This window comes from Ahaetulla prasina, chromosome 7, assembly GCF_028640845.1.
Source record: "Ahaetulla prasina isolate Xishuangbanna chromosome 7, ASM2864084v1, whole genome shotgun sequence".
NCBI lineage: Eukaryota > Metazoa > Chordata > Lepidosauria > Squamata > Colubridae > Ahaetulla > Ahaetulla prasina.
Window position 1 is genome coordinate 57,602,862 of NC_080545.1, and position 22,250 is coordinate 57,625,111.

General features: G+C 33.5%; 1 protein-coding gene across 2 annotated transcripts in view; it reads right to left on the reverse strand.

Annotated features, from left to right (window-relative positions):
* The window catches only part of CEP290 (centrosomal protein 290), a 61,239-nt gene that overhangs the window by 8,421 nt on the left and 30,568 nt on the right, over nucleotides 1-22,250 (reverse strand). For both annotated transcript variants that reach the window (XM_058189545.1, XM_058189544.1), the window contains 24 exons: nucleotides 21,826-21,990; nucleotides 21,284-21,433; nucleotides 20,753-20,868; nucleotides 18,868-18,970; nucleotides 18,252-18,482; nucleotides 16,506-16,679; nucleotides 16,126-16,237; nucleotides 15,404-15,606; nucleotides 14,171-14,322; nucleotides 13,590-13,701; nucleotides 13,040-13,495; nucleotides 12,510-12,674; nucleotides 12,222-12,329; nucleotides 11,995-12,129; nucleotides 10,837-11,100; nucleotides 10,225-10,332; nucleotides 8,625-8,824; nucleotides 8,091-8,304; nucleotides 6,963-7,100; nucleotides 4,441-4,662; nucleotides 3,436-3,561; nucleotides 3,062-3,207; nucleotides 2,434-2,589; nucleotides 361-484 (listed from right to left, as the gene is read on the reverse strand). In XM_058189545.1, the coding sequence (XP_058045528.1) occupies nucleotides 361-484; nucleotides 2,434-2,589; nucleotides 3,062-3,207; nucleotides 3,436-3,561; nucleotides 4,441-4,662; nucleotides 6,963-7,100; nucleotides 8,091-8,304; nucleotides 8,625-8,824; nucleotides 10,225-10,332; nucleotides 10,837-11,100; nucleotides 11,995-12,129; nucleotides 12,222-12,329; nucleotides 12,510-12,674; nucleotides 13,040-13,495; nucleotides 13,590-13,701; nucleotides 14,171-14,322; nucleotides 15,404-15,606; nucleotides 16,126-16,237; nucleotides 16,506-16,679; nucleotides 18,252-18,482; nucleotides 18,868-18,970; nucleotides 20,753-20,868; nucleotides 21,284-21,433; nucleotides 21,826-21,990 (4,080 nt within the window). The remainder of the gene's footprint in view (nucleotides 1-360; nucleotides 485-2,433; nucleotides 2,590-3,061; nucleotides 3,208-3,435; nucleotides 3,562-4,440; nucleotides 4,663-6,962; nucleotides 7,101-8,090; nucleotides 8,305-8,624; nucleotides 8,825-10,224; nucleotides 10,333-10,836; nucleotides 11,101-11,994; nucleotides 12,130-12,221; nucleotides 12,330-12,509; nucleotides 12,675-13,039; nucleotides 13,496-13,589; nucleotides 13,702-14,170; nucleotides 14,323-15,403; nucleotides 15,607-16,125; nucleotides 16,238-16,505; nucleotides 16,680-18,251; nucleotides 18,483-18,867; nucleotides 18,971-20,752; nucleotides 20,869-21,283; nucleotides 21,434-21,825; nucleotides 21,991-22,250) is intronic.

Genomic DNA, 22,250 nt, shown 5'->3' on the forward strand with positions numbered 1-22,250 from the left:
TTTCTTTCAATCATATCGAATTCTGGACAACTACAGGACAATTTTCTGCACTTTTCTTGACAAAGTTTTTCAAAAGTGGATGGCCATTGCCTCTTTCCTAGGAGAAGTGAATAACCCAAGAGCATCTAGATGCTTTGTGCCTGGTTTCCAGCCTAATGCCTGATCATTTACACAAGCTGGTTCTCTAAATAATAAATAAAATAAAATATACTATTATAATTGCTGGTGCTAAGTTCAAAAATATTACACAAAAATATTGTACTAAAATAATCATAAAATACTGACGAAATCAATGGAATTTATAATCTACTATAACAATGAATTTTATCTTGGAAAAGTATGATTATAAGCTTAACTTACTGATGGCCTTGAACAAGTATCTCGGGGAAGCTGTTTCTCTAATACTAGTAGTTTTTCTTGTAGATATCTGTTTTTTAAGTGCAAATCTTCTACAACAGTATCTCGAGGGACAGCATATTGTGTTCTTGATATACAAATGAAAAGATTATTTAAGAACTTCACAATTTGACAAGTGATTCATATTTCATATAAAGAAATGGTTTATATTTGTGTGACTATGTGATAAGGTTGGTTTAATGATAAACATTAGGTACAAAGAAAAAGTCTTTTTTGAGTTGAATTGGACTTCTGATTTACATACATTTTAATGAATAATTATTGGCAAAAATACAAAATTGCAATTCCTTTCAGTTGCTTCTCACCTGTCTCTAATCCATAGTCCTGAGCTTTCATAAAAAGTTCTCCATCCAGATATTTAAAAAATGAGACTTAATCAATTTTTCAACATTAATCATTGACTGGAGTATTATCACACTGAATTGTAAACTAGTTTAAAAATCATTGAATTCTTTGGAGGGGAAAAAAATGCCAGTATATAAAATGAATTTCAGAACTGTTCTCCATATATTGACTTCCCTAAATGAAGAAGCAAAAGTGTTCAGGTAATCCTCAGTGACTGCCTCAGACAGTGATCACTCAGTTACAACAGTGATAAAAAAGTAACTTTGAGACCAGTGCCATATTTATAACCTTCACAATGTCTGTCTTTCTGTCTTCCCACCTTTCTCTCCCCCTCCCTCCCCCCACCTCTCTTTCACCATTACACTCAGTCAGTACACATTGTTCTGTGCCTGATCCATTTTTCCCTCTCCTTACAGAGTGGAGAGATTTCTTAAACAAGTAATCTCTTCTTATGCTGCTTTTCTTTGCAGTGGATCTCTAAAAGTGCTAACTGCAACTTAACATGCTCAGCTTTGTGAACTTAGTTAATTAGAGCCCTTCAACTGCCTAAAAATTAAGTTTTACATTAAAAACTTTTGTTTGCCTCACTAGGCAAACAGTAGGAGTTAGGGTTAGGGTTGTGCATTCCCCATTTTTTCCCGCCTTACTCTCTAGTAATCCCTTTCTCTCAAATGAATATAAAAAGAAGATCAATTTCCTTCTTTTTAATTAGCCCAGCATCAGGTTGAGCATTCCAAAGAACAGAGGCGTGAAGAAAGAAGATTTGAGTCAAGTTCTGGAAAATTTCCCTGCTGCTTGGGATCGTATCCTGACACTATAAGTCAAAGGAAAGCTGAGGTAAAATAGTAAGTATAGTTGCAATCACATGATTTTCACTTAGTAACTGTTTTGCTTGATGACCAAGTCATCAGTCCCAATTTTGGTTGCTAAATGAAAATTCAATTTTCATGAGCTATAGCTGACTTCCTCAGATGCAACTTGCATCTGGTATTCCGTTTTTAATAAAGGGGCTGTCTGAAAGAGTTGCCTACCAAAGAATGTCAGCTTCCTTTTTTTGTGGGCAGGTGGAGAAATAAATTCTAATAATTTCAACCCCATTTCTGCACCCTACCGAAGGAGTTCCCTTCTATGCATGGAAAGGATCTTAACTCTTTCAGTGGGGTAGAGAAACAGGACTCAGATCCTGAAGATCTGAGCTCGGTTCCTGCATCCTGCTGAAGCTGATCCCTTCCACCCAGGAAAAGACGCTGATATTCTTTGGCAGCCAGTTCTTTCAGGCAGCCCCTAGAGACAAGACAATCAGAAAGCAAAAACCCAGCAACATAAATAAGGTGCATGAGGTACCTCAGATAGGGTACCTTTAGCTGGCTTGGTGCAGGCTGTGCATGAGTGTTTCTCAGGGGCTGAAAATCCTGCTTGGATTTGGGCAGGGAGGATTTTCAGCTACTAAACAGAACCTCCCAGAGTCTACCCCACCTTCCTGAGGCATCCCACTCTCCTTACCAAGGATTTCATCTGCTTAACAACATGTGTGATCACTTAACATCAGCAACTGGAAGTGCTGGGATTGTGGTAATTGAGCAAAGCAATTACATGGGCAGTCATATGACATCTTGCTTAACAACAGCTTCACTCAATGCCTAAGATAATAAAATTGATTTTTTTTCTTACTTCAGGTGAACAATCTCATTCTCCAGATCCATATTTTGTTTACGAAGCTCTTCTAATTCTCGCTCTGATTCAGATGCTCTGACTCCCATAACATGATCAACAGTGACACTGCAGCTTTTGAGTTTCTTCTGCAAAGTATTTTTTTCTTTTTCAGCTCTGAAATATGTAATTTTTATGAATGCAACAGCACACTTGCTTTCATGTGGATGAAGTATATAAAATTAAATGTTACACACACAATGTATATATGTATATATAGCTATGTGTGTGATATATATATCCATTAAAATAATTTATATATTTGATATATATCCATTAAAACAAACCTTTTACTTACTCTTGCAGCTTTATTCATTTTCAATTTTTTTTCAATGAAAAGCACTTTTTACAAAAGCATTTTCAAATGTGTGCTCTAGAAGCAATTTCTAAAAAAGATACACTGCTATTCAAGTTAATATATTACTGTTGAATTCACGTTCGTGCCAACATGAAGCTCCTACTAAATAACTGGATTTCTTTTGAAGCTTGGCTCAAGGCTCATTATTTAATTAAACTGAAACTAATTAAATTAAAACTGCAATAAGCTTTGATATCATAAATAATAAAAAATGGAAAAAATCAAACTAACTTGGAAAAAAGTTCCTTTATTGTGTTAAGCTGTTTGCTTAAGGATTCTATCTCCTTTTCTTTTTCTTTCAGCTTGTTTCTCATCCCATCAGCTTTGGTCTGCCATTTTTTACATTCTTCCCATTTAATTAATTCTTCCCTTGGGCTCTATAAAGTGAATAAAAACAAAATGAACAATCTTCCCCTTTAAAGGTTGGCAATTTATCAGTCTCTAATGAAGCATACATTTCTTGAAAATATGTGCCTCTGCATGTATAAACAAATAATATATATATCATACCTTTTAATAAAAATACCATATATAATTACAAAATATGGGAGGGGCATAACAAGTTAGAAATAAGTCCTATTGTCTAAGGACATTTTATATCATACTTTCAACACCTTGTCTTCTCTTGGATTCTTTTTTTCTGATTCATCATTCTTCTTTCCAAACTCTGTTTCCATTCTTTTTATTTTTCTTTGAAGTTCATCTATTAGAGTTTGCTCATCAGCCTTGCCCTGAAAAATAAGGAATAGCTTAAACTATAGTTCCTGTACATCACAAGTGACATAGTATTACAGCATTACTACAAAGGCATTGGTATAAATATAATATTTTATATTAGTATAAAGTCTGAAAAGTATATTTCATAATTAGCAATTTCACCAGTTTGTTTGAAGAAAGGGGATACTGCATAGATATTAATAGTTTGTGACTATAAATGTTGTTATATATGTAACTGGAATTGCACTTACTGAAATGACATAGAACAAGATACAAGAAATATGTGAAAGCATCTGTCAACCCTGAAGTTGGCCAAACTGTGGTCATTTTCTCTAGGGAGGTTTCTCTTCTCCTTTGCTTCAGGGCTGACAGAACCTGGAGCAAAGGGGCCAGGGAGAAGGGTGTAGAGATAGTTGGGGTTATTGTAGCCTAAATAAAATTATTTTGCCTAGGAATCAAGGACGTTGGTGCAGGTGTTCGAAAGGTGGAGACTAAGGTCACCTAGCAACTGGACTGTATGCTGATTGGACGATGTGACTGGAGACTCTGGGAGGGAAGTGACAAAGTTTTACTTTTAATTGAGTGAAAAACCGGTGGGAACTTAAGAGTCGGTTTTTCACCAGGAAAATGCCAATTTGATATATCCCAATAAAATGTTCTTTGAGGAAATTGCCTGCCTCAGAGTTCTTATTGAATGGGAGGTGTTACTTGGAACCCTGACAGCATTCTTCAGGCTTAAAAAAGAAACCTAGATGATGTAACAAATGTGTTCTAAGCAGATTTCTGAATGCAGAGTGACTTGTTTCATGACTGGATGATCAATTGCAGTGCTAAAAAAACAAAATAGCCAACAAACCCACAAAAAATGTCCTGTGACAAAAAGGACTATTTACCTGAATTGAACTGGTTAATTTTTTATTCTGCTTTTTCAGTTCTTCATTCTCTTTTTCCATATCATCTTTCTCCCTTAGAACTTTAGTGTAGGCTTTCATTTTTTTCTGAAGTTGTTGATTTAAATCATCCATATCATCTAACAGAGAATTCTCTTTGTTTTTGCTTAATTTAAGAGCATCTTTAAGTTTCAACAGTTGGTCATTCAAATCTTCAATCTGACTCTAAGAAATTAATATATATTAATTACTATTTAGGACAACTAAAGAATGAATGATAGCATTAAATTCATAGGAGAAAAAAGGTTGAAAACAATTTCTGGCAATAGAAGATAGGATCTTACCCTAGTCGCAAAACACAGGAAAATTCAGTTGTATTTATGGCTCCCAATTCAAAGCCATAAATTGCTTTTTACTACTGCATCCACTTTTCCAATATTATCTACTTTTGCTGACTGTGACTTTACAATTTGCTTTATCTGAGAATAGGATCTTTAAAAGGGTTTCCTAGTTTCATGGTTCTCCTGCTTGAATAGAAAATGGACACCATGGCCAAAAAAGCCTCTGCCCAGATTTCGGTTGCGTATTCAAATGCAACCATTTGCAGGAAGCAGGAAGAAACAGATAAAAACATGTGCTACAAGGCCTAGAGAACAATACTGGGGGCAGTCAAGGCTACGATATACAAGTGTCTGGTAATAATATCTTATTTTATGGATTAATATTGATTTTATGAGTTTCTGTTTTGGTTATATGTTTTTCTTATAACTTTATATTTTATTGTTGTAGGTCAGGGGTGTCAAACTAGCAGCTGCACGCCAGACGCATCATGCGCAGGCCCCGCCCATCCAGCTCTGCAAAGGCAAAAAAGTCACGTGACATCATGTGAGGCGATCGAGTTTGACACCCATGTTGTAGATCATCCAAGATCAATGACTGAGGTGAAGAACTCTTACAGTGGTGCTTAAAAGTTTTTGAAACCTTTTGAATTTTCAATAGTTCTGTGTAAATATGATTTAAAACATGATTTGTTTTCCTAAATCCTAAAACTAAATAAAGAGAACCCAGTTATTCAGTATAATAACAAAAATATTATACTGAAAAATTCAAAATGTTCACAAACTTTTAAGAGCCACTGTACTTAGATTTTTTAAATTTACTTCCCCCCCATTTCCTTTTGATTTCTTGGCTAAAGCTGTAATGCAATTGAATTGAACTGCAAGCCCATTGGAAGAACTGAACTGCAATACTCTAGAAGTTATTAATTATTCAAAATAGTTGCAAAAATTATGATATTCCAATTTATTATTATTTTTCTTGGAAAATATTCAGAACCATATTCTTTTCTGATACATTATGTTAATAAGTATCTTCCTGTGAAAACTCAATTTCCAATACTTGTATTGCATTTCAAATGGTATTCTTTTGACTATGCACAGCAAACTATTTCAAAAATAGTTTTCCTGTTTAATCTGTTATAGATATGTTTTGATAAAAGAAAATGATACTTCTGCCTCATTTCACAATAAATACTGTTCATCTAAAAAATGAATGCCCTCTGGGCTTGATGAAATATCCTTCAAAAACACTATCAGATAATTGTTAATAACTTAAGCCAAAACTTTTAAATTATTAATAATTACTTATATCTTGCTTTCTCAATTCAAAGTTTCAGAAATTATCCAAATAATTGCCCATTAGTTTATTCTAGCTTGCCTCTTCTATTAATGATCCCCTTTTATTAATAATTACCATTAAGTTCTTAATTTTTGGCTAGAAAAACTTTTGGGAGACCAATAATTTTCTTTGCTTTCCCTCAATTATTTTTAAAAAACAAAATAAAAACAGAACAACTGTGTCTCAGCAGTTTGGAATATCCAATATTAAAGATGTTGGAGAGTCCAAAACTGATTGAGGTCCTGGGCCACCAGGAAAGAAGGAAGAAATGAATAGCATTTCTATTTCCCATTATTTGGTTCAGGAGAGAGAGAGGGAGAGAGAGAGAGAGAGAGAGAGAGGGAGGGGGGGGACATATCCCACCTTATAAACCAAATAAATCCACTTCACATTTAATGAAAAAGTTCTGTTCCAGTGACTTGGCTGTTAAGCAAAATAGTCGCTAAGTATTGTATACCATGCAGAGTCTCTCTTTGAGGGAGATGGGCAGTACAGAAAAGCTAACAATAAATTTAAAACATGTAACTGAAAGCTACCTCATTCAGATAAAGTTCTCATATAGCTACACCAATATTGCTTTCACCCTGGCATTTGTTGCTGACAGATGAACAAAATTTGGTTGTAAATGTATGCATTGGTCAGAAAGTAATGTTTTAATTACCATATTTGCGAATGGTCACTAACTGAAATAGTTGCTAAATGAGGAGCAGATATAGCTTTAGTTTGATTCCATTCCAATTGTGAACTTTTTTTGGACAAAAAATGCAATTTTCAAAGTGGGATATATTGCTGCTAGACACTGTTTTGGTATGAAGACAAAACAAACCAAAATGCTGATTCCTTTTTACCTTCAATTCCTTTGTGTGCTTGTCAACAATTTGCTGAACATTCATATGTGCCTCTTTTTGTGATGCTACAGAAATTATCTGTTGCTCTGCAGCTGCTGTCATTTCTGCTCGGAGTTCCAGAAGTGCCTTGCTCAAAGCCTAAAAATATCATTAAAAAGATACGAATAAGCTCTGCAGATTAAACAACTGTCATTGTATTTGTATATGTAAATAAACCCAGAATGTAACTTTCTGTAGAACTGAAATTGCAACCTTTTCTGGCTGAGGTTTTTGAGTGGTATCTTTGGAATAAATTCCAAAAATTAATAAATAAGGCTACAGAAAATTTTATTTTATTTGTAAGTAACATTATTTATATAATTGTGTGTATAACTCTCTCTGTGTGTGTATGTGTATCCTCAACTTACAACTATAATTGAGCTCAAAATTTCTGTTGTTAAGTGAGACACTTGTTAACTGAATTTTGTCCCACATTATGACTTTTCCTGCCTCAGCTGTTAAGTGAATCAATGCAGTTAATAAGTTAGTAACCCAGTTGTTAAGTGAATCTGGCTTCTCCATTGATTTTGCTTGTCAGAAGGTTGCAAAACCTTGGTCATATGGTCACAGAAGGCCACATGGTATACAGCAATGGTCCTTAATATGAACCAGTTGCCAAGCATCTGAATTTTGATCACATGATCATGGGACTTCTGCAAAGGTCATAACTGTGAAAAACGGTCATAAGTCACTTGTTTCAATGCTGTTGTAACTTTGAACGGTCACTAAATGAACTGTTGTAAATTGAGGAGTGTGTGTGTGTGTGTGTGTATGTATTTATATGATCATATTTCAGGCACTGGACAGGTTGGGATAAAAAGAAATGAAAGGACTATCTCTATTTTGCAACCATCATGCATCATGGAAACCAAGTAGGCGAACAAAGGAAAAAAACGCTACACCAGTACTGAAACACTGAAGTCTGCCATCTCAGTAAAAGTGCTGGCAGATAGGGAGAATTTAGTATGGCTTATAAAATGGCTTTGGCTGTCTTTGCATAATATACATCACCAAGAAGCTTGTCAATGATTGCACCCATCTCCTCTCTAGATCCACAATCTCAAAAAATTGTGAAATAATCATACTTACTTTTTGTTGCTTCTCTTTTAAAGCTAGTTGATTCTTTAGTCGTTCCACTAGATTCTTCATTGTAGCTGTTGGAGACCTGTTATTTGCTTGTCTTTGTATCTCCAACTCACTTTTTATATTCAGTAGTTCTTTTCCCAATTTTGACAATAAACTCCTTAATTCTTCTATTTCATCTTGCAGTTTTTTAACTCTACATTGATGCTTCTCCTCAAGCCTAGTGCAACAAAATAACATATAAAACTGAATTCCACTATTAAACTGAGCACAGCCAGGTAGACTAAGAAATATTTCTCACACTGGCCTAAATTTATATCCAAATTTATTAAACTAAACTAATTTACTCATAACTAAACTCAGTCATGTTATTAAAAGGTGAAGAGTGAGACGATAATAGCTCTAAAAATGTTGTTCAACTAATTTTAAATTTATATAGGGATAATCAATTCAAAATTTATTTATTCAACACAAGATTCAGTTATAAGTCAAGAGAACAGGTCAAGAATTTCTAATATCACAACTTCAGTCTAGACTTACTGGGCCCTGATGTTATCAAACTCATTGATTTTTACTGCGGTTATCTGCTTTTGCTTCTGTAAGTCAGATGATGTTTTCTTTAATTTGCTGAGAAGGGAATTAAGGGAGCTGTCCTGTTCTGCTATAGTTTGTTCCAGTTCTGCCAGACGAATTAAATGTTTACTTGCCGGAACAGCTAAAGAAGGCTTTTGAATCAACTCCTGTAAAACAACAAAGACTGAAATAAATTTTTCTGTATTCATTTATTTCATTTTAACATCAAAAATCAAAGTCTTGCCAATACATTTGTAAGAAAAGGTTAATTTAGCTTGTATAATTCTCAGTTCAGAACATATACATCAGTCAAAATTAGGAACTTTCAGTCACAAGAATTTCAATAGTTGATTTAAATATCCTCCTTAAAGTCATCATTAGGATGATATATTTTCCCTAGATTACAGATTTTACTCCTGATACTAAAGAAACAAATACAAAATGCGAAGAAATTGTATTTTTAAGCTTTCTTGCTAGGTAAGATACATTAAAGAAAAATACTGGTAGTCTGCAACTTACGACCACAATTGGGCCCAAAATGTATGTTGCTAAGTGAGAAATTTGTATTTGTTAAGTGACTCACTGCAGTTGTTAAATTAGTAGCAAGTTAAGTGACTCTGGTTTCCTAATTGACTTTGCTTGTCCGAAGGTTGCAAAAGGGGATCACATGACCCCAGGACATTGCTACCATCATAAATGTAAATCAGTTGTCAAGCATCCGAATATAAATCATGTGACCATGTGAATGCTCTAACATTCATAAGTGTGGAAAATGGTCATAAATCACTTTTTTCAGTGCCTTTGTAACTTTGTTCACTATGCGAACTGTTGTAAGTTGAGGACTACATGTACAAGTTATTGTTTATCTGCATAATGAAATAGCAGATATCCATTTTTTTTGTATTTCCTCATATGAATTGCTCCAAATCAAAAGTTAATAGTGTCAGCTCAACCTATTAGTTCCATCAATAGCTTGCCTAATAATGATAATATTAACAATAACAATGAACAAGTATAACAAAAAGCAGATAGTATCAATAGTGATAAGCGCCTTGGGTGCAATCCCAATACAACTGGAGCACCACTTGAACACCACTGGCATTGATAAAATCACCATCAGTCAATTGCAAAAGGCCGCTTCATTTGAATACCTAACCTCCTGCACTGATACCTTTAACACCATTAAACAATATCATCTTATCCCAGGTCGTGGGAAAGGCTCGATTGCTGTTGTTAGTTGCGAAATCGTGTCCAACCCGCGACCCCATGGACAATTTTCCTCCAGGCCTTCCTATCCTCTACCATCCTCTGGAGTCCATTTATGCGCACGCCTACTGCTTCAGGGATTCCATCCAGCCACCTCATTCTCTCTCGTCCCTTTCTTCTTTTGCCCTCAATCTTTCCCACCATTAGGCTCTTCTCCAGTGAAAGGCTCCATAGATGGACAAAAATGCCAAATCCAGTCTAAACTTCTGGTTTATTGCACGATTAACCATAATAATTTTCCCATTTTATCTTTCTGCCATAAGCATTTAGTTTAGAAACAAATAAAACATATTATACTTACTAAAGCTGTTTGCTTGAATTTATTAAAGGAACTGTCAACATGTACATCTAATTTCTGATGCAGAATTCTGAGGTCCTCTTCATGTTTCTTTGCAATTTCTTCTTGTTCCTAAATAATACATTTATATTTCTTGTTACAATAGACTTTATTGATAATTTGTGCTATTTCATCTAATTAATAAAAACAGATAATGGGAATACACACAGACACACATATTTATTCATTCATTTATTCATTTAGACTCATTTTGTTTCTGCAGGCTTATTCCGCCCAAATCTATTCAAATACTAAATAAGACTTATTACGAAATACAAAGAAACTCAAGCTAACTCTCCACATTTTCCATTTTCAAAATAAGATTACTTATAACTTTAATATGTTACCTACTTACGTTTCTTTTTTCTTTTTCATCCCTATTAACTGTAACTTTCATTCCTTTGTATGCCTATCTAGGAGTGTTTTTCATGAATGATGCACAAAAATATTCAAGAAAAATAACTGAAATAATAGGAAGATGGCAACAGAAAGTATTGGTATACAAAGTCCCATTGTGTAACCAAAAACCTAAATATTCCACCTTCATTTTTGTTTAAGTGTTCTAAATTATAATACCTCTCGTGCTTTGGCCAAAAGATGCTGGTACTTTTTCAGAATTTCTTCTTTCTGATTTAATCTAGCTTGCATATTTGCAATGGTCTGGTGTGCAATTTTCAGAGCGTAGGGTTGGGTATTATCATCAATTTGATCTAGCTGTGCTACCAATTTCTCTCTCTCAGATGATGCTGGCAATTGTAGTCTTAGTTCATTTATGACTTTATCTCGTGACAAGATGTTTTGCTCCGCTTTCCACAAAGCGGCTTCTTTTTCTTTTAATTTCTGAAACCAAGGAAATCCATATTATTGAAAAATTAGTTAGAATCAGCTTCAGCAATACGTACATTTTACATGACATTTCAATCAAGTATGCTTTTATTGTGATACGATCAGCCTTAAATATAAAATGTGTGCAATATTTTTTTTAAAAAAAAATCCTACAGCTTTGTAACTTTCTCCAAATTAAAAATACTAGAAAAGCAGGGAGGAAAGTTTAGGGTGGTGTGGGTAAAAGTGTGGTGATAATGATAGTGGAGGCAACTGAAAGAAAAGGAACTCAGGATTTTCTGGATAGTCACTCTGGAAACGGAAAATATAAAAAAATAATTACAGGACATAATTTGGGGAGAGCTAGCTGGTAAAGTTTTTGCTAAGGACATTTAGTTTTATCTTTCATTGCTTAGAACCTGTACAATCAGAGCCAGTTACAATATTCAAAATGCCAATAGTAATTCATTTATTTTTTTTGTCGTCATAGCTAAAAAGGAACTTTAATTTATCAACTAGTAAGTTGACAAGTTAAACTATCACAAAATAGTTCAAGCCTGTAGATTAAGGCTCAGAATATCATCCTATTAGTTAAAGGTAATCACAAAAATTAAAATGCTTTTATCAAGAAATCAAATTAAATTGATATTTTTATGCTGAATTTCATTAACAATATTTTCTATTTTTCCATTTTTACTTAGGTAAACCTAAGAAATTTTGGTCTCAGTTAACTCCCAGATTTCCAGCTTATATACCATTTAATTGTTAATTATTGTTAATTATTTGTGAAAAGTAAGTAAAAACACTCTCAGTTCCTAAACTTGCTTGAATAGTGATAATTTTCTCCCTCTCTTGGTCTGATAACATCATTGAAAGCAGAGGATTCAATTAGGTGAGTAGTTCTATTACCTCTTCTACAGATTTGCAGGTGGCTTGCATTTCCAGAATTGTTCGACTTTGTTCTCTAACTGTTTTAAGAGCTTGCTCAAGCTGATGTGGAAGAGGCAAGCTAGGATCTGGTACAGTACCTGCAGCTTCATTAAACTGTAAAAGAGAAAAATAAATGGAAGATAAAAAAAGCAGCTCCCCAACAAAAAATATGGCTCTATTATATAGCATTAAATCAATGTAATTACCTTCTGAGCTGTACTTAATATGTCCTGTTTCTGACTGTCATATATATCCAGCTGACGTTCTAATTCTACTTCTCTTTTATCCCAGGCCATCTGTCGCTCCTCATGGAACTACAATTAGATAAGAATTTTATATGAAGAATGACATCTAGGAACGACAGCAGTATAGTACACTGGCATAAATAAACTTAAATGCAAAAAATGTTTTTATGAAAGATTAACAATAGTAATATTCTTAAGAGTATATAATTTTTTTGAAGAAAAAAATTGACAGTAGTATTTTTTCTGTACCTGGCCCTGCTGAACAATTTCTTCTTCCAAATGATTGATTGTCTGTTCATATTCAGAGAGTATATTTTTTAAATATTTAATCTCCTCATTTTTCCTGGATAATTCACGATTTAGTTTAAGTTCTTGGAGGCGAAGTTCTTCAATTTTCACATGCCACTCAATTACCTGATAATTTATAACAAGTCAAATTTGTTCAACAGTAATTTAAACAATTAATTAATTCCAGTAAGGTAGCATAATAGTCAAGAATTGAACAAATATTATGGCTTTTTAGAAAGGAATAAAAGGCTTTGAAACAAGGAATTCTTGATGTACCTATACAAAGTTTAGTGCACATCTAATAATCTCTTTACATTTTGGTCCTAACTAACAAATGACTTTATAAAAGAAATATAAATCAATGTGCACTACTAAGAAGGCTAGAAAGACGCTCAAATAGACAGGGATGATGGGAATAATATCCAAAACCTGATCTGGCATATGCAGGATTACATATAAAAGCTTTCAATTTAAGATTGAATGTCTCAAACCTTTTGTGCTCCTCTTGCGTCTTTTAAAGTGGCTACTAGTTCTTCTATTCCTTTTAATTTCATCTCCAACTCCACTGCTCTGTTCTCTGCATTTCGACGTTCTTGCTGAGCTTGCTGGATATCTTCCATAGTTTTAAGTTTGTCATTCTGGAGTTGAATCATAGTCTTAGAAAACTTCTCCTGTTGAGCTAGGGGCAAAGCACCACTAAATTGCCTCCGTAATGACTGAACAGTTTGGCGTAAATGTTTGACTCTATTCTTCCCTTCAAGTCTGGCATAATATAATGCCTGCTCCTTGTCATCCAATTTTTGCTCTAAGCGCATGTTAGTGATCTCTGTCTTCTGAAGTTTTGATGTTGCAGCTGCCAACTTAGTTATAGCTGTAGCCTCACTAACCTGAAGGGCCACAATATGCTGATGTAATTTTGCAATAAGTGTTTTTTCATCTGATTGTACCTAAAATCCAATAAAATAAAAGTAAATTAAATGTCTTTAAAAGAATACTACTACAAAGAACAGTAAAAACTATGCTGGGTATCAGAAATCACACCTGATAGTCCAAAATCTGCATTCTGAGCGATTCCACTTCTTTATCTCTCGATTGTTGCCGATTCTCCAATGCAGTAACTTGTGTCTTAGCAATATCAGAAAGTTCCTTTAACCTTATATCAGAAGTAAAAGATACTGTAAGAGTTGGGAAGATTAGAAAGAAAGGCCTAAGATTGGACTATTAAAATAACAATATACCAGTATCAACCGTTCTTTCTGCTCATAAACAAATGGCTCTTAATCCACTGCAACACAGAGAACAGAGAAAGTTGTAAGAGTTCAATCTTGAATGTATTATGTAAATAGTTTGATTCTTTCAGTTTGCAATAACTGATTTTCTTTTATATTAAATTAAAAATTAATCAAATGAATGAGAATGCTTTCTAAAGAGACATATGAAAGTTTCCTTTATAATAATCCCCAGCTTCATAAGTTTGTAAAACAGTTTGAGAATAAAAAGAAGTTAATTTAACAAAAAAAAACCTGTCTTAATATTTTTCCATTAAAAAGATCTTGTGACATACATATATAGGAAAAAGATGATCTGCTGGGTAAATATCAGGGATAGTGTTTAAAACTTACTTTGATATCTCAATCTTGAGTTCAGTTTCACTTTTCTCTAGCTCCATTATTCGACGTTTATCCACCTCACTTATTCCTTTACTCACACTGTTTGATAGTTCATCTCGCAATGACTGTTCTACCTTCTGTGCTTCAAGGTTGATTTTTGTAAGCTAAGAAAGACCAAACTGAAATGAATTTCACTGAGGTAATACATAACAATGTCTAAACATACAGTTGCATAATTTATATCATGTACATTTTTATGATATTCTTAAACATGAAGAATAAGATTTAAAACGCAAACATCCTAGAGCTTAGGATTTAAATGTAGCTTTGTTTTCCAGTTGCATCTGTAACTCCTTTTGACTTACTAAACTAGAAGGAAACTCACTTTAGAACACAATCAGTCTATATCTATTGCATATTTCACTCAGGATGACATTCTTGCCAAAAAGTCTAGGTAAAATGTTTTCATACAATTACATTACAGAATTCAAAGCATACTGTTTTACAACTGACTATCTAATTAAGGAATTATGTATGAAAACATCAAATACTCTCTTCAAATATTGAAATAAAGATCTAGTAAAGTGCGTAGTACCTAGGCTAAATGTAATACTTCTGACAAGAGGTGAGAAGATATGTATTGTATGTATTTAATCTGATAGCTGTTTATACTGCTAGAGCGTGGGATGTTACATTGCAGCATAAGACATTTCTATTTGAAATACATGCAGGAGTTTGGTTTTTTAATGTCAATGTATAAAGCAGCATCGTAAAAATAATTTATAATATATTAAATAAAATGTATGATGTTGCTGTTTGTTTCACAAGAGTTATAAGCCATTGCAATCGCAGCTGATGATACAAAGTTGTAATTCTTTTCACCCAATCCATTATCCAAAAGGCAGGAATGAATGGCAGAAACCTGAAGCAGCAATGAGATCCACTTAGATTCCAAAAGCAAAACTCACTTACAGTATAATCCATTACCTATTTACTTAAAATAGAGTTCACTGAATCAATGGAAGCAACTCATAGGTAAACATGTATATTATTGCACCTTTTACATGTATAGATCTTGAGCATTTACATGTTCCCTGTTTTAATCAATAGCCCCTAAAAGCCTCTATCACTATGAATTTTTTTAAAACCAAGTTAATTCAATGACAGATAATTACAAATACAACCACAATCTATAATTGTATCAAACACTTTATGCAGGCTATGCAAATAAAACTTAATAACTACCTCAGCAAATTTTGTTTCCAGTTCAAAGTTACGTTCTTCTGCTTGTTTTAATGTATTTCGTAGGTGTTCATACATTCTCTGACAATGCTCTGCTCTCTGTCGTTCATTTAGTTCCTTCATTTCAAGCATAGTAATTTTCTTAGAAATAGAAACAATCTCACTGTTGGTTATGGCCTTTGTAGCTTTGTCTGTAGTTCTGTCTCCTAATAACAACATCATCATCATCATATATAATAAAATGCTACTCAGATGCACTATAGCTTAAACATAAATAAAACATAGTACTAGTGTTACAGAGGAACAAAATGTTAAATTTTCCAAAATATTTAATCCTTTAATATAAAAGAAAGCAGAAATATGACCCAGTAATCTAATCATTGTTTAATTATAGCTTATTAATAATTTGTTGATGATCTACTGCCATTTGTGAGTTTGAAATATTTTTTTTTTACTGAAAGCAGAAGAAACCAACTTTCCCAAATAGGACAGAGCATCTACTATATGTTCTAATACAAGAGAAAAGAAACAGAGATATATCTAAATACTATGTTCTTTGTTCAACTCAATTCATGGGTGTAATTAAGAATCTTATTCTTGCCAAACTTAGAATGTTAAATTTGTATTCCATCACTTTCCAAGTAAAGAGAAAAAATATACAAACTTGTTAACTTGCTACTTTTACAGAAAAAAAGTAAAATGCATTATCATATCTTTTTACTTACCAAGTGTTGCTGTTTGTTCCCAGGCTTGTTCAATTGTATGAAGTTTCTCTTTTGTAATTTCTAGTTCCTTATTTAAAAATTCTATCTGATTTTTCAGAGATGTGTTCTCATGCTATGAAGGAACATGTAAAGGTACATTATTTTTCTAATGTAAATATAATTTGAATGGAATAATAGTACTGATTTTTCTATGTTGGTTTGAATGAAATATACTTTGACTTTAACAGCTGTTTCATGGGGCCGCTCCATAAAGTTCCCTTTCTAATTCTTGGCGATAATGAAGCATCCAGCTAGATTTGCTAATAGCTCAAAAAGTAAATAAAGGGATGAAGGGAACAATATAACGTTTGTTCAAAGTAATATAATATAAATAATATCACCTCTAGGTGTTCCACATTGTTTGTTCTTTGAATAAGCAAGTTATCTTTTTGAAGCATATCCCTGTATTTAGCAGTTAACTCATTATATTGTTTATTAGCCATTTCAAGGTCATTTAGAGGTACACTATCATCCAATGCTTTTTGCAATGCTGCTATCTTGAAAGTTGCCATTTCCTAAATTGAAAAAAAGGAAATGTTTTTTAGAATATAAAAGCTTAAATACTGATTTCAGAAAAAATGTTGTCAATGGTCCCATGGAAATTATTATTCCAAGAGTTACTAGAAATATATCTGTAGGAGCAGCAGAGCTTGGGGGTGAAATCAAAAGAATCAGCGTAGTTTCTATGTTGCCACAAGCAGACTAAGTCCAAAACTTCTTGAAAACCAGCTGGGCGACTTTGAGCCAGACATTCTCTCAGTCCAACTCACTTCACAGGGTTATTATTGTGGGGAGCATAGAAGGAACACGCTTGTTGGATATATTTGCCACCCTGGACTATTTGTAAAAATAATAAAGGTGGGATACAAATGGAATGGAATGGAATGGAATGGAATGGAATGGAATAGAATAGAATAGAATAGAATAGAATAGAATAGAATAGAATAGAATAGAATAGAATAGAATAGAATAGAATAGAATAACAGAGTTGGAAGGACCTTGCAGGTCTTCTAGTCCAACCCCCTGCTTAGGCAGGAAACCCTACACCACTTCAAACAAATGGTTATACAACTTCTTCTTAAAAACTTCCAGTGTTGGAGCATTCACAACTTCTGGAGGCAAATTGTTCCACTGATTAATTGTTCTAACTGTCAAGAAATGTCTTCTTAGTTCTAAGTTGCTTTTCTCCTTGATTAGTTTCCTCCCATTGCTTCTTGTCCTGCCCTCAGGTGCCTTGGAGAATAACTTGACTCTATTTTTGTGGCAGCTCCTGAGATATTGGAACACTGCTATCATGTCATAATAATTTATAAATAAATTAAATAAATTCTAATCTAATGTTAAAATAGTGCTAACCATTACTTGACTGCATTCCTGTGCATAGGCATGAGCAATACATCAATTTAATTGGAACTTAATGTGTGGCCCTTGTCTTTTGCGCCAGAAATTAATCTAGTCAATTCCTCTCTCCAAATTTTTCAATGGACTGCAATGAAAACACCAGAATGGCATCTGAACTGCAGCCTGGAGCAGCAGCTGAACAAGCAACTTTGAATGCTGTTCTACACCGCCAGGATGGCTTGGAAACGAAGATATGCAATATGTCAGCCGAGATGCACAATGTCAGCTATGATGCTCTAAATTGGTCCAACAAATGCAGAATTTGTCTCAGTCTCCCCCTACGCCAATAGCTGCTCCGGCAGCACTGCCTATTTTACAGAGAATTCACAGCAGCTTGCCAGAAAGGTTTGGAAGCCAGAAAAGATGAGAACTTTCATAGCACAATATGAGTTATGGACACCTCCTGGGCAGTGGAATTTCCAACTGACCGGTTGCAAGTTTCCTTTGTACAGACTCTCCTCATAGCCTCAGCATCTCAAAGGGCCTTCCCCTTCATTGAACACAATGACCCTAGTATGGATAACTATCAGAACTACATGGGATATTTCAGGGGCCAGTTCAGGAATCTGATAGGAGAGATTACAGCAATATATAGGATTCATGAATTTGATAACACATAATAAATCAATTTATGTATAACTGAACCATAGAGTGTGATGAACAAACTTGGATAAAGTAACACATACTTTAAACCTTTGCAAAGATCCAATCTTCTCTCGAACTGTCACCTCCATTGATATCATATCAGTCTTCAATTGCTCATTTTCTTTGCGAAGATGTCTTTCCATTTCAAGTAATGTTGTGTATTGTCTTGTTATTGATCTTTCATTGACTCTCAAAACAGTTATTTTTCTACTATAATCTGCAAATCGTTGTTTTGTATCATCAGTATCCTTTTCAAGCACATCTAATAAATCCTGTGGAAAGTTTCCAGTATTATAGACATTGTAGTCAACATTTGGTAAGCATTTTCTTCATGCATAATTAACAGATTCTGGATTATGAAGCTTTATTCATAACATCAATTTACTCCACCTCAACTCAGACCCAAGTGTTTTCCAAAAAAAAAACCTATTCAGAGAATAAGTATATTAACAGCTAGGAAAACAGCTTTTCCTCTCTATTCCTCTTTGTATCTAGTGATAAATATGGGGCAAAGTGAAAACCCCAGCAAATCAAACACCCCTTGCTAATACTGTAGGGAAAAAAATATTAAATGATATTCTTAGGATTATAGTTAATTAACATTTTCTGTTTTCATGTAAATTAAAATTTACTACATCCAAATGAAAATAATCTTACAGTATATTCCTTTATTTTTATATCATCTTCTTCCTTTTGATACTCCAATCTTTTCTTTTCTTGTAGTATTTTCTCATTAGCAACTTTCCAGTGTTCCCTTTCACTAAAAAAAAAAGAGAGAAGCTTTTCAATAAATGCATGCATACTTAAAGCTATTCCTTTTTATCAGCCTGTAAAATATATTTTTAACAAGTTTGGGTGCCTAGGTTTGAAAGTTTAGATTAAAAAGTTAACAATTTCTCAAAAAGAACTGATGAACAAAACGGAACTTGTAAGAAAGAATATTACAGTATTAATTTAATGTTTTGGTATCACAAATTGTTTTGTTTTGCCTCTCATGTTTAATCCAAAGAAATTTAAACTACATTTTCTAAATAATCAATATAAGAATAACAGAGCACTATACAATGCAGATTGTCTAACTTTACAAATCCATAACAGATTTTGTAAATTTAGCAAAAAAATGTCACACATCATAAATGAAAAGCACTATTCTATTTCATTAAGGAAATAAATACTTTGTTAATACTTTAATTAAAATTTTAAATGTTCAGGGTTAGATCTTAGATTTGAAGAGAAGAGACAGGAATTCTTATTAGGTACTGTAATAATTGTGAACAAATGTAGTAAAGTGTAGTAACTGTGAGAGGGATCTTGGAATCCTAGTGGACGACCATTTAGATATGAGCCAGCAGTATGCAGCAGCTGCCAAAAAAGCCAACACAGTTCTAGGCTGCATAAACAGAGGGATAGAATCAAGATCACATGAAGTGTTAATACCAGTTTAGAATGCCTTGGTAAGGTCACACTTGGAATACTGCATTCAGTTTTGGTCACCACAATGTAAAAAAGATGTTAAATATTTTCATTAAATATTTCGTTTTCATTAAATATTTCATTTTAAATTCGTTTTAATCTGTTATTTATATTTTGTATATTCTGTGTTTTTAATACGCCTGTAAACCGCCCTGAGTCCTTCGGGAGAAGGGCGGTATAAAAATTAAATTATAAATAAATAAATTATAAAATATAAATGTTGAGATGCTAAAAAGAGTGCAGAGAAGAGCAACAAAGATGATTAGGGGACTGGAAGCTAAAACATATGAAGAACAGTTGCAGGAACTGGGTATGCCTAGTTTAATGAAAAGAAGGATTAGGGGAGACATGATAGCAGTGTTCCAATATCTCAGGGGTTGCCACAAAGAAGAGGGAGTCAAACTATTATCCAAAGCACCTGAGGGAAGAAAAAGGAGCAATGAGTGGAAACTAATCAAGGAGAGAAGCAACTTAGAACTAAGGAGAAATTTCCTGACAGTTAGAACAATTAATCAGTGGAACAATTTGCCTGCAGAAGTTGTGAATGCTCCCGCATTGGAAATTTTTAAGAAGATGTTGGATAACCATTTGTCTGAAGTGGTGTAGGGTTTCCTGCCTGGGGAGGGGTTTGGAATAGAAGACCTGCAAGGTCCCTTCCAACTCATTGTTGTTGTTGTTGTTGTTGTTGTTGTTTGTTGTTGTTGTTTGTTCAGAAACTACTTAATCTAGACAGAATTTGGTATTTTATCTGATGCTTAATATAGAAAGATATTGATTGTCCTGCTCATTTGCCTCTTCTTTCATATTCAACCAGAATAACTACTTCAAGTCTTAAGCAGAAAAAGCTAATATTATCATGATTTGAAAATGTTAACTTTTGATACAATTTAAAAATTTGTAATTTGGCAATATGAACCCATAAAGGAGTAAAAACTACTAATAAGCTGAGTTGAATTTATTATGGTCATAGGGCAGCTCAAAAAATTATCAGACAAAATTCTCATTTCTTCCATTAACAAAGATATTTTGACTTTCTAATCAAAAGAATCAGAAGGAAAAATCACTATACCTTTGATATTCTTTATACAGCAAGCCTTGTTGATGGCGGATAACTGCAAATTTTCTCTTATATTCTTCTATTGCCTCTTCTAATTTTTTGAAGAGCTGTTCTTTGTTTTCAAATTCCTAATAATACACATACATTAAAAATATGATACCTCCCTACTTCAATTGCAATGTTACAGCTTGGAACACTGTCTTAAAGTTAATGAGGTTAGTGAATTAATATTTAACAGCAATGGATTTAATTCTATAAGCATATGTTTAAAAAAAATCCTATGCTCATTTTATGTAGGCACGCTATTTTTTGTGTCTGTGTATGTATAATATGTATTATATAATAAGCATTCATACTTGTCTACAAGTGGTTTTTAGGAAAAAATATTAATTGAAAAGCTACTGATTAAGTTTAACTCTCATGAATTAAGAAACTATATGTGCATATTCTCCCAGAACGTTTGTTCAGTTTCTGTATATAGAAAAAAATCTGACAGATTGGACATATAGAAATATATATACTATTCTGTTTAATGTTATTTACCTGAAAAAGATGTATTAAATATTCATTCTGGGAATTAATTATGTTCACACTGGAAGGAGACATTCCTTCTGGAAGATTTGGTGATTTAAATACTATGTTGCCACCTTCTGATTTTTTCAGCATATCAATTTCATTTTCTAGATTTGCAATCTGAAAAATAAACATTAGAAAATAACAATGCAAGGAAGAAAAAAAATCTCAGAAATCTCTGAAGTTTTATCTAACCCATCTCACTAAGACTACTGGAAAATTCCATCGTTATAAATTAGAAAACCTTCCCTGAAAGTCCGTAGTACCAAATCACACTGTACTGTATGTAAAGCTTCATATATTTTAACAGCTTTAAAACAAGTACAGCAGAAGAGCACTTGGAACATCACTCTGTCAATCACAACATATATAATTCACTAATGCAGTCCAGAGACAAACAAGCAATTCCATTAAAAGCAACTTGCAACACAAATAGCTCTGAATGGGACCCCCTCTTCACTTCTTTCCAGTAGTAGTAGAGATAATTTTGAAAGCCAAGGTAACCTACATACTTTTGTACTTGCTTTAGCTAGCTGGTTAGAAAAGTTTACTGCTTCTTTCCGAGATTCTCTCAATTCTTTACGCAATTCTTCATTTCGGCCTGTCAGTTGGTCCACTTGGGCCTTCAAATGCAAGCTGGCATCAAAAGCTCCGTCTGCATTCTTTAATTCAATTGCCTGTCAACAATTAATTCATGACAAAAATTAGTATTTTCAATTAAATTATGGAAAATTTTCAGTTCCTCTCAAACAGTAGAACTCTATTAGTAGTCCAAGTACTCCACGGGACAGTGCTCTCCAAAACTTTTAGGACTATGCTTCCTATCATCTGTAACTATAACAAGTGATCTTCCTGGATTCATAGATTAAAATAACAGCACATTCATTTAATGTTCTATAGTTTAATATAGCTCAGAAGAATTATTTCTATGATGAAA